The 12373-nt window shown below is 42.8% G+C and overlaps 1 protein-coding gene across 1 annotated transcript; it reads right to left on the reverse strand.

Moving 5' to 3' along the window:
- Positions 1 to 2640: 2640 nt before the first annotated feature.
- On the reverse strand, positions 2641 to 5644 carry cebpa (CCAAT enhancer binding protein alpha). Its single transcript, XM_084057586.1, has one exon. It carries the CDS (start codon positions 5331 to 5333, stop codon positions 4362 to 4364), a length of 972 nt encoding a protein of 323 aa, XP_083913712.1. The 5' UTR covers positions 5334 to 5644; the 3' UTR covers positions 2641 to 4361.
- Between the last annotated feature and the right edge of the window lie 6729 nt (positions 5645 to 12373).

Here is a 12373-nt window from a genome sequence, read left to right on the forward strand (position 1 = left end):
TTCTATTCTATTTGGATGGTAAGCCTACATTATGGACAAAATTGGAGATATGGACAAAATCTAAATCTCGATATTAATATTGTGACGGTCATACAGTTTAAACACTTAAGCCCTGCTTTATTTTTCAGCTATTCAAAAATAGTAGATCTACAACCTCACAATATGTTGCGAAGCACTGCGTTGTGAGCTTGTAGATCGGCTATTTGTGCTACTTTGGGAAGTTTAAAAACATTTTGAAAGCATAAAATAAGGTTTTAAGTGATTAGAACCAGAAAAGGACAACACTTGTGCCATATTAGCCTACAATATTGAAAATTTCAGACAATATCTAGTCTCACATCACAGTATCGATATAATATGGATATATTGCCCAGCCCTACATTAGTCTACTTTACCAACCATCATTTGGATGGCCTATTCCATTCAAAAATGCCAGCTGGCAGATGAAACAATGAAAGTAGCTGGGTCAACGCATGTGCGGTGCTGTGTGCGTATGAATGGATCCCTAAGAGGAGCGGGTTGCCAGTTTGGCTCAGACTGAAGCTGTCTTCACCTGTTGGGTCAGTGCTCTGATCCCAGAGCGGGTCAGAACTCAACCTGGTTCCTGTTAACAGGGAACCACTGGAGGGCTGGACAGGGGGGAAGAACATTGGCGTAGCACACCGCTGGCCGAGAGGAGAGGAAAGAGGCCCTTCTCTACTCCCCTGGAGGGGTGTGAGGCTGAGCCAAGGTCACGCACACACACACTCAAATGTTTATGAGCTCATATGCACTCAGAAGTCGGCATGACAATGTGCGTGCGTGCGCATGTGCGCACACACACACACACACACACACACACACACACACACACACACACACACACACACACACACACACACACACACACACACACAATGCAGAAATGTTTATGAGCTCATAATATGCACTCAGATGTAGGCGTGTGAACACGTTCACACACGCACGCACGCATGCATGCACCAGGATCCTTCTGAGATTACACTGGACACGGTCACACACGCATGCATGGACACACACACGCACGCACGCACAAAAATGCATATAAATATACACTTTGTGTGTGTGTGTGTGTGTGTGTGTGTGTGTGTGTGTGTGTGTGTGTGTGTGTGTGTGTGTGTGTGTGTGTGTGTGTGTGTGCATGCGCGCCCAGTGTAATCTCAGCAGGATCCTGGTAACAGCAGTGCTGTAGAGAGAGAGGTTGATCATGTGAAAAACGAAAGACAACAGTAATTGGACGAGGGCCAACATCTGGTCCAACAGACACACAACAGCTGTCTGCTGTCCTCTGGTAGGACTCATATTTAACCTTCATTTATCCAGGGAATCATAGTACATCCACTGTCTTCTACTGTTGGCCACTGGGAGCTGCCCAGTCTGACCACGCTTTTCTACCGTTGGACAATAGGAGCTGCACAACTCCCAGCTCCCCAATACGACCAAATTGCAACTAATAAGAATACATCTGTTCATGGTTTTAGTGGCTGAGACTTCTCTGTAACCGAACGGCTGTGGGTTTGATTCACATAAGAGCAGAAGTATCGCTAAACAGCCGTGTTGTCATGTCCAAATGTCTGTGAGCAAAATAGTCAAGTCCACCTGCTCACTTATTGGCAAGTCTCTGCATAGGAATGTCAGATAAATGACTTGCATGTAAAATGTTATCCATCATACCATTTAGAGAAAAGGCTTGTTAGCAAAGTTGTCACAAGCACTTAAAGATGAATAAAATCAGAGTCGAACAGAGAACTGATACATCACAGTGGGGCAGCAGCAGCTGACTTGGTATTTGTCTACCTGACTATCCATTTCGTTGCCAGCCTATTTATCTGCATGCTGTTGCCAGTTCTTCGGTCTTGAAGGGTTAAATACACCTCATAAGTTGCATTTGCAATTACAATGATGATCAATTATTTATTTGGATCGAAAGTGTCTCATATCAGTCAGATTATTATATTATACTAATTTACTCATTCATCAATTCTGTCTTCTTCTTTGCATCTATTTCTCCTCCCCTCAATCTATTTGTTTTTCTATTAGCAGGCAGACATTCTATTACATCCGGATCATATTGAATATCCAATCACCACAGAATAGCTTCTACTGTTTCAAAGTTTATCAAATTTATATAAAGGAAAATGCTCAAACTAGATTTATAACAAGATAATCACTTGTTATTTCACTCAGCATTATGTATTCTAGCATTCATGTTTCTATTAATTTATTTATTTTGGTCAAGAAAGCCCTAGACAAGTAGCCTGCTACACTAAAAATACAAGAAATGTTAACTTCATCAAAGATGTCAACTCAATTAGTCACTACTCTAAATACTAACTGACTTTTTAAGGAAGATGAATTGGTGTTGTAGGCCAGGCTATCAGTAGCTGTGAAGCGCCTCCTACCGACCGCAGTCATTACTGTGGACGGTCTTGCAGAAGCTGTCAGTTTTCAGGTCACATCCACTACACTGACTGAGTCACGTCTATTCGTCATTGTTTTGGCAAAAGGAAGAATCTGTTGTCATTAAAATGCTATGTGTAGAAACGCTATAGAAAATGAAAAATTAATAATGTTTGACAAAATTGACACGTTAACATAAAACACTCAATCCACGACACACCATTCAGATAAAACGGGCTCTTTTATTATAATAATAATAATTCAGTTTTGCGCGTGTGTGTCTGTGTGTGTATACATTTTACATTTACATTTAAGAAGTGGTTTGAACACATCTGTAGGCTAATAGCTTGTAAAAAAGTGCTTATTTTTCCTTGCTGTTTTAGGCTATATCTTAAATCTTTTTCTATATGAATTCAGAATGCAGGAAAGAATTAAGAGTTCAGATGGAGACTATACTGATTCAAAAAGGCACTGAGAATACGGTGTTGCTGTCAGAGAGAGAGAAAGAGAGAGGCCTTAAAATAGGAAAATCAACACAGGATGGCAAGACATTGCATAGGAACCCTTTTCACATTTTTATCCATTATTACACATAAATAGGCTACAAAGCTAGAAAGCGTCGTACAATGAGAGGCGTTCTTTTATTCAGTACCCACATGGTAATTCTTTAAAAAATACAATGTGCTTCATTTGGTCGCGTTTTGACGACATAATAGTGCATACAATAAACTGCTTATGAAGCAGGTATACCACAGTATAAATTCCAGTCCTATACTTCAGTGGTTCTCAACCTTATTTTCAGGCCATGACCCCCAAAATAATCATATTTGAACTGGGGACCCCCGCCCCCCACCCCCCCCCGTCTTAAAAGTCTTTAAATTGTCACTTTACTGTCATCTGCCAAACAATCATGTGGGGACCCCCTTGGGGATCCCGACCCACAGGTTGAGAACCACTGCGTTTACTTTGGCATATAGTTCGGTCCAACACAAACCTCGACCTGTGAATGCAAGCACGCACACACGCACACACACCATACACACACAACAGTATACTGTAGCTTGGAATATGGACTTTTATGTTGGGGGACAAACAATGGCAAGATATTCATGCGTTCTTTTCTTTGCAAAGAAAAATATATAGCCTATATATATAGACTATATAAATATTAGATATATAAACATATAGAATATGGGGCAAGCAAGTGTGCATTTTGCATTTTATATAGCTCTATAAGACATAATAAGCAAAATCTAACACAGGAGAGGAATATCGAGATGGTAACTTAGAAAATAAAACACATAATTAAGACTAGTGATTCTAGTACCAACCATGCCCTACCTTAGCTGCACTCAGATCTGTGTGTGTGTGTGTGTGTGTGTGTGTGTGTGTGTGTGTGTGTGTGTGTGTGTGTGTGTGTGTGTGTGTGTGTGTGTGTTGTGTTTTATTTTGCGTGACGACGCACGCAGTCTCTTTAGACAAAAAGGCACAAAAACCACAGAGAGAGCCCACGGTCCGAGACGGAGGGGAACGAGCTTATAGTCTTTTTTTTTCTTTAAAAAAAAGGCACATGTATGAACCTCATCAGCTGCCTGGCCTTTCCTCCGCATGTCAACATGGTTCACAATCTGTCACATGATGAGATTAGAACCGTAAATGATCCAGCGGTCCCCACTGTTCAAGTGTCTGTTTCTTTAGAACAACAGTTCTCAAACTTTTAACTCTGACAGTGTACAAATGGACACAAATGGACCCGTTAGGGTCCATTTGGGTCCATTTGTACATAGTCAGAGTTACAAACTTGTAAGGGTCCATTTAGACCGCCCTAAAGGAACCCCAGAGAGTCCCTGGAATCCACTTTGAGAACCACTGCTTCAGAAGAAAGTCCAGCGGTATATTAGATTACAACAGCCAGTAAGTCCAGTGGCTCAGTTGCCAGCAGTTCAGTTGCCCATGGGCTTGAAGGAGCCATCGGGCAGCTGTCTGAAGATGCCCCGTAACGTGTCCAGCTCTCGGGTCAGGTGTTCCACCCTCTTGCGGAGCCTCTCGTTGTCCGAGGCGAGCTCGATCACCTTGTGCTGCGTCTCCACGTTGCGCATCTTGGCCTTGTCCCTGCTCTTCCTCACCGCCACGTTGTTCCTCTCCCTCCGCATGCGGTACTCGCTGCTGTTCTTGTCGACGTGCTTCTTCTTGCCCCCTCGTTCTCGGTCGCCACGGTCCCCACCGCCGCCCATCATCTTCATGGAGGCTCCTCCGCCCGGCGTGCCGGGTGGTAGCCCGTGGTGGTGCTGCTGCTGGTGGTGCTGGTGGGGACTCGGTACCGGGGTGGGCGGAGGGGTGGGATGACCCGGCTGGAGGTGCATGGTGGTCTGGGCGCAGTGCGCGATCTGGTACTGCAGGTGCGGTAGGTGCTGCTGGTGGTGCTGCGGGTGGTGGTGGTAGGTGGGCGGCTCGTCCTGGGGCTCCTGCTTGATGGCCACGGGTCTGATCCGACTCGACGGGCTCTGCTCGTAAATGGGTTCGAGTTTGGACGAGTCCAGGTAGCCGTTGGACATGTACTGCTGCTGCTGCTGCGCGCTCCCCGGCGGCGCGACACCCCCGGAGGAGACGCCGTGCGAGTTGTAGTCGTACTCTCCGTTCATGAGCTTCAGCTTGTCCTGCTTGGAGGCGCTGTGGTGGAACAGGTCGGCCAGGAACTCGTCGTTGAACGCGGCCGGGTCGATGTAGGCGCTGATGTCGATGGAGTTCTCGTTCTCGCAGATGTCGGCCAGGTCGTTGGCCAGCGCCGGGTCCTTGTAGCAGTACTGCGAGCCGGGCTGGTTGTTGTTGCTGTGGTGGTGGTGGTTGTTGTGAGCTGCGGACAGGCTGGTGAGCATCGGCCGAGGAGCGACCTCGTACAGGTTGGCGTGCTCCATGGAGTATCTAAAACCCGCCAGACATGGTGAGGAGCTCCGGGAATCCAGCTTTGCTGCCGATACCGGGGCGAAGCCGCTCTGGCACGGTTAAAAAAATAATATATATATATATATATATATATTTCACAAGTTACAAAATGACAAGGAACACGGGTTCCAGTCTCTGTTCGGCCGTTAATATAGCGGCAAAAAAACAGGTTTGTCAGATGAGTTGATCCCTGACAGACACGGGCTGCTGTGTTCAGTTCAATGAGAGTTGTTGGTTAGAATGGAAGTTTTTAAAGTGGCGACTATAGGACGCTCTCAGCTGTCAAACAGGCTCAGCTGTATTTATACCTCAGGGCTGAGGCTGGGGTGGAGAGAGAGGGGGGCGGGGACGTCCCACTCAGACCCAATCCAATACCACTGGAGGTAGACATTTTTTTTGGGTAACCCGTGTGAGTAGATTATTCAAGTGGTGATAAGATTTAGGTCCTTGTTGTATCAGTATCACGAAGCCTTTTCGTTTAAACGTTTAGTTCCAACTCCAAGGCAACAACAGAAATGGGGAAGACATCAGTAAGCTAATAGTCAGATAATTCTGCAATGATAATGTGTAAGGGGGACACATTGGGCTATTCAGTCCCTTGTCAACTGAACTTTGGTCACTAAAAAGTGATCAAAATGACAATTATCACTACTATCCTATCTGCTGGATGCACATTGACAAAAGGTGGTTCACCTCTATCATTTCCTACTATCCTACTACTAACCTACTTTCCTGCTATATGTCAGGAAACTTAAAAATAAATAAATGCATATAAATAAAACAATCCCGAATAAATGCATGCAAATGGTGCATATCAGTCAGATTATTTCTTTATGGCTACAGATTTGATGACGTTTTGACTTCCAATTAGGCTACCACAGACAGGCAGACAGTCCCAGCAGGGTAGAGGGAGTCTGCCTGCCTGGGAGATACTGGTAGCCTGATAACTGCCTGGTGCTGAGAAGAAGCGACCAGGGGTCCGTCTCTCTCTCCAGCTGAGACCAGCTCCCCGCGGCTCCCTATCAGGACAACGTTAGCGGGCTTTTACGCACGATAACACCGCTGTCTTCCGTGCGTCGTGAGCGGTGTTGTCGACACAAAATGGAAAGAAGTAGGCTACCTCCGCGGTGAACGCACAGATGCATAGATTCAGCGGGCATTAACCTACAATACACGTAAATTATACATTATATTATAAAATAGGCGTAGAATGTTGAATCGAGGATAAATGGAATAGTTATTCGCATGTGTTCTTCTAAACCAGTCTATAAGCGTGTAACTGAAGTGAGCGTGTCTTTGCTGAATATCTTAACACATATTGAGCTCATTTGCACAATTTTGCAGAGAGACATGCACGTGCGTGCATGTGTGTGTGCGTGTGTGTGTGTGTGCGTGTGCGTGTAGAGATTGGTGAACTTTTTAAGCACGCACTGCCAATGCCCACTGACCACTGACTGCACACATGCTAAGAAGAGGAACACTACGCCAGCGGTTCTCAACCTGTGGATTGGGACCCCCAGGGGGATCCTCACATGATTTTTGGGGGGTCCCCAGATGATTTTTTTGGGGGTCCCCAGGTGACAGTGAAGTGACAATTTAAGGACTTTTAAGACCTTTTAAGGGAAAAAGACCATAACTGCATCAAAAGTAATCGACAAAAAAACTGGTCAAACATTGGCAAAGTTGTCAAATAATAAGAAAGAGGCAAAACATATTTCATAATATTTATCCGTGGAACCGAGTCAAACAAAATGTAACGCCTCAACTCCTACAATTCCAAGTGCTTGTCAGGGTGGGGGGTCCCCAGTTCAAATAGGATTATTTTGGGTTGTCCGGGGTCCCCACTCCCCAGTTCAAATATGAACTGGGGAGTTTTCAGGGTCATGGCCTGAAAAGGTTTTGAACCTCTGCGCTACGCCACAGGTTGGACGAGCCTGTTAGCACTAGATGGGCTTATATCGCCCTCTATCGGTAAGGCACGGAAACAATCGACTGACCAGAGAGAGAAGAAAAGTATCAAAGTAGCCTACAGACATACAGTATAGACTACTAGAGAAAAATAGAGAAAGACAGAGATGGGGGTAGCGTTAAGCATACCAATAGATACAAACAGAAAGAGAGAGAGAGAGAGAGAGAGAGACAAGGAGAGCTATAGAGGGGTGTTCCTCCTGACCACATTATTTCTACACGTGCTCCATGAGTCAGAGTTAAGCAGCCTGCTAACCCTTGTCCCATTATTACTGTTTAACCCTGTGCCGCCTACAGAGCCCGCACACCAACACTCATTATACCAAAACAATGTATGGAGGTAGATACCTCCCTGCAGCTACTTAGTTATGTACACTATTGTGCAATATCATCCATGCATCTCGGCAATTATGTGCTCAGTCAGTAGACAACTGAGCCCCATAGGCTACTGCATGACATTGATCAGACTGATCACTACTAGGCCTACTCCTCATACACTGACTGGAAGCTGACACTAAGGTGCTCAATACTTAACATACAAATACCATGCATTTTTAAATGTCATCTTCATCAACTTCCCCAATAAAGATAAAGACAACTTTATTGTCCATTAAATTTAACTAAAAAATAGCCAGTGTGCCAGTATAAAAACAACAAAAACACATAATGAATACATAGAATACACAAATGCAATAAAATACAATATAAATTGCGTTCCCATAACACAGCAACAGTGATCATGGGCTGTAGGGATTAGGTGGTATGGCCTTTTAAACATTTTCTTATTTAAAGTATCCACTGCAGATGGCACAAATTAACAGCTCAAACGAAGGGCGAAGAGGGTGGGTAGAGTCATTGTCAACCTGAATTGCCTATTTGGTTATGGAGTCGATGTATATGTCCTGAAGTTGTCTCCAATGATCTTACTAGCCTGGTTGACTACCTGGGTGAGCTTGTATCTCTAACTGTAAGGTTCCCATACCAGGACACAATGTTAAAAATGAGAACACTCTCAGTGAGTGACCTGTGGACCATGGTCAGGGTGTGTGTGCATTACAACTTAGATATCTGCTGCCTTGCCTTTTTATAAATGCTATCTGCATTGGTCTGAAAGGTGAGTTTATTGTCTATAGTTGTTCCCAGATATTTAAAGTCGATGACCTGCTCCACTTCCTCCCCACTCATGATAACAGACCTAAAGTGGTGACTTTGGTCAGCTGCTTATAGTGTAATGAATTATGTTGTGTACAGTCTACAGCTGCTTCAGAGGCAGGAAAGAATCAGGTGGGGGCTCTAGCTCAAGAGGGGGCAAGACACCTACTGAGCTACAAGATAACATTACAGCGACACCAGTCACCAGCCTTCTGGAGATAGTGGGCTAATTAGTATTGTGGGCTAATTGATGAAATGCAGTGGTGTAAAGTACCTAAGTACATTTACTCAAGTACTGCACTTAAAGTACAATTTTGAGGTACTTTTACTTTAATAGAGTTTTTCCAATTTTCAATACTTTGACTTCTACTCCACTACATCTCAGAGGGAAATATTGTACTTTTAACTCCACTACAATTATTTGAAAACTTTAGGTACTAGTTACTTGGTAGATTTGAATTACAAAACATATCACTTCAGCTCTATTTAAACTTTGGCTATTTGAAAATAGCCGATCTACAAGCTCACAATGCGCCGCAATGCATCGCGTTGTGAACTTGTAGGTCTGCTATTTTCAAAAGATTTGAATACATTTTATACATATGATTGATTGATTGACCTTGTGAAACGGGACATTCTGCATAATGATTACTTTTACTTTTGGTACTTTAAGAATATGTTGATGCCAATACTTTTGTACAGTACTTTTTACTGAAATACATCTTGATTACCGGAACCTTTACTTGTAACAGAGTATTTCTACTTTGCAGTATTGATACTTTTACTTAAGTAAACAATTTGAGTACTTTTTCCACCACTGATGTTGTGTCTGTCTGCATCTATTGCCTAATGTATATGTATGTTTTCTAATATAGACCTATTGTCTAACTATGTTCTGTTAATGTGTAGGTTCTGGGTATGGGTATAGAATTTGGACTGAATGTATCTTCCATTTAAGTGTACTCGCTGAAAGTAGGCTATGTTGTAATGTATAATGTGCCGTTTGAATATAGTATGACTATGTTCAGTGTAAAGTCCATCTACTGAGCAGTAGTCTGGTGTTGCTGGCTGTTGTTGTCACTACATCACAATCTAAAGCAGTGGTTCTCAACCTGTGGGGTCCCCACATGATTTTTCTTTTTTTTTGGGGGGGGGCTCACGTTGCGAGGCGTTGAGAGCTCGTAGATCGGCTATTTTCACAATGTATATCTGTGGAACCGAGTCCAACTAAATTGAATGCCTCAACTCCTACAATTCCAATCGCTTATCAGGGTGGGGGGGCCCTAGTTCCCTAGTTCAAATATGATTATTTTGGGGGGTGACGGCCTGATCTAAAGCACATTTCTTGTATGAACCTCATACTTGGAAACAAAGTGTTTCTGATTGTGATTTAGTGGTTGCTGGAGTAAATTAAACTTAAGTTTAGAGCTTTGTGATATGAAGCTTTACTAAATAAATGCATGGCAGATGGACATTATTCTGATCACTGCCTGCCTGGTGTAATGGTAAACCCATTCCTAGTTCAAGTATCAGATTTGTTGTTAAATGCAATGCCATACAGTGGCAATTAAATACTTCTATTGGGCACACATGTCCTCTGACTATGTCACTGCCAGCTTCAGCACAGGGCCCAACCTCCTGTTACATTACTTATGGCAGTGGTCCTCAAACATTTTAGTGCCAAGGACCCCCCAAATTGATACGTATTTGGCCATGAACGGCCCATCTGAAAATGTTTCGTGCCAGGGAAAAAACTTGTGTTTAAATTATTCAAATTGTTTTAAATCGATATTTTCAAAAATAGCCGACATACAAGCTCGCAGTGCTGTGAGCTTGTACATCTGCTATTTTTGGTTGTTCAGAATGACTGTAGATTTTAATGAAGATAAAAGTTCAATAAAGATATGAAAAGCATTCATTGAAACATTGAAAGATTGAAACATTACGTTGCTAAAATCCCATTCATGATTTGCCATATTATGAAATAATCTACTGTGTGTCAAGGAAACCAGGGCTTGACTCACATGCCTATGGACCTCCATTTCTTTATAAACTGTTCCAGAGATCTCATTCTAAGAACTTTAGTTTTAGATGTGATATACTACACGGCTGGAGAACAAAAATCTGTCCCGTGGAAAGGGGGTGTAGATGATTTGTGGCGTCAGCTACTGTACAGATGGAGCTCTTTAAAATGTAGCACTTTTCCCTCTGTGTTTGCACTGCAGCACCTGGACCAGTGCTGTGCTCCTTCTGGTACTGTGGTACAATAAACTCTCCTATTTTAAAACAGACTTTTAGTCACATCTGACCTTCCTTCACCAAAAGCCCCCCCCCCTAAAAAAAGACAGTTGAGTTGTCCCTGTAGTAAGGCCTATATTTGGAAAACATAATTCAAACTCTATGACCGGAGACTCCAAAAGTCTCCTACTGAGTCTTCTATTGACCGATGACCTGGTCATCAAATTATTGGCTCAGGAATACGACAAAAACAAAAAAAATCTCCATGAATTCAAGGCTTCATGGGGTGCGTAATTGATAGAAAATAAATATTTTTTTGGGTGAACTACTCCTTTAAAGGCCGGGTCTATAATGCATTATAATGCACTGATAAGGCTCTATAACACTCGTTATAAATGTTTAAAATGATGCACTACTTATAACAAGGTTTATGAACTATTATAAGGGCTGGTCATAATGCATTATAAGCTCAGCAGAACAGCACATTATAACTACAATATATAGTCAGTTATAAAGTGCCTTTATACATAAAGACACTATAACTGACTATATGTATGTTAGTTATAATGTGCTGAGGGGGGTCTGCCTTTATTTTTGATAGTACAGTGGAACAGGAAGAGAGAGTCGGGGAGTGACATGCAGCAAATCCGCCACAAGGCTCGGGAATCGAACCCGGGACACGCTGTCAGGCATTAAAGCTTATGTGGTACGTATCTTAACCACTTGGCGCCCCAGAAATAGTGCTTCTTTGATGGACAGTGATTGGTGGATGAAACCAGGGCTAATAAACTCTATATACGAGTATGTTTGAATTGTGTGCCACAAACCTTGATGAAGCCAGCTTGCCTGGTGAAATGTTGGCTTTTGTTGAATTATTGTAAACTGCATGAATCTAAGATTCACCCATATTTATTTTGTAACGACTGTACCATCAGGTTTCTGAGGGAACTGGGGGTCTTTGACAGCCCAGAGGCAGGAAAGAATCAGGTGGGGGGGGGGGGGGGGGGGGCTCTAGCTCAAGGCGGGCAAGACACCTACTGGGCTACAAGATAACATAACAGCGACACCAGCCGTCTGGAGATAGTGGGCTGATTAGTAGTGGTGGGCTAATTGATGAAATGCAGTGGTGTAAAGTAACTAAGTACATTTACTCAAGTACTGTACTTAAGTACAATTTTGAGGTATGTTTTACTTAACTGGAGCATTTCCAATTTTCTGAACCTTCAGTAGAAATGTTATACTTTTACTCCACTACAATTATTTGAAAGCTTTAGTTACTAGTTACTTTGTAGATTTTGATTATTATTACAAGACATACATTTACCACTCAGCCCTGTATACATTTCGGCCATTTGAAAATAGCCAATCTACAAGCTCACAATGCGTCGCATTGTGAGCTTGTAGATTGGTACTGAATTTGCAGCGCAATAAAACCTAATTCATCCTAGTGTATGATTTATTTCACAATAAATTAAAATCTCTGCGATACTATTATTGTGAGTGTTTTTTTATCACCCATCCCTAGTACATTGCAGTATTGCTACTTTTACTTAAAGGGGTATTTCACTTTCCAAAGAAAATTTGGGTCATTTTATCGTCTACTCAGGCTTTTGGGAGCACCCCGGACAGTTTTTAAGTTGCTTGATTCAGTATT

The sequence above is a fragment of the Gymnoscopelus microlampas genome, assembly GCF_963454915.1.
Source record: "Gymnoscopelus microlampas genome assembly, chromosome: 1".
Taxonomy (NCBI): domain Eukaryota; kingdom Metazoa; phylum Chordata; class Actinopteri; order Myctophiformes; family Myctophidae; genus Gymnoscopelus; species Gymnoscopelus microlampas.

Excerpts from the sequence above, each read along its gene's own strand:
- cebpa (XM_084057586.1), bottom strand. The coding sequence starts at position 5,333 with ATGGAGCACGCCAACCTGTACGAGGTCGCTCCTCGGCCGATGCTCACC.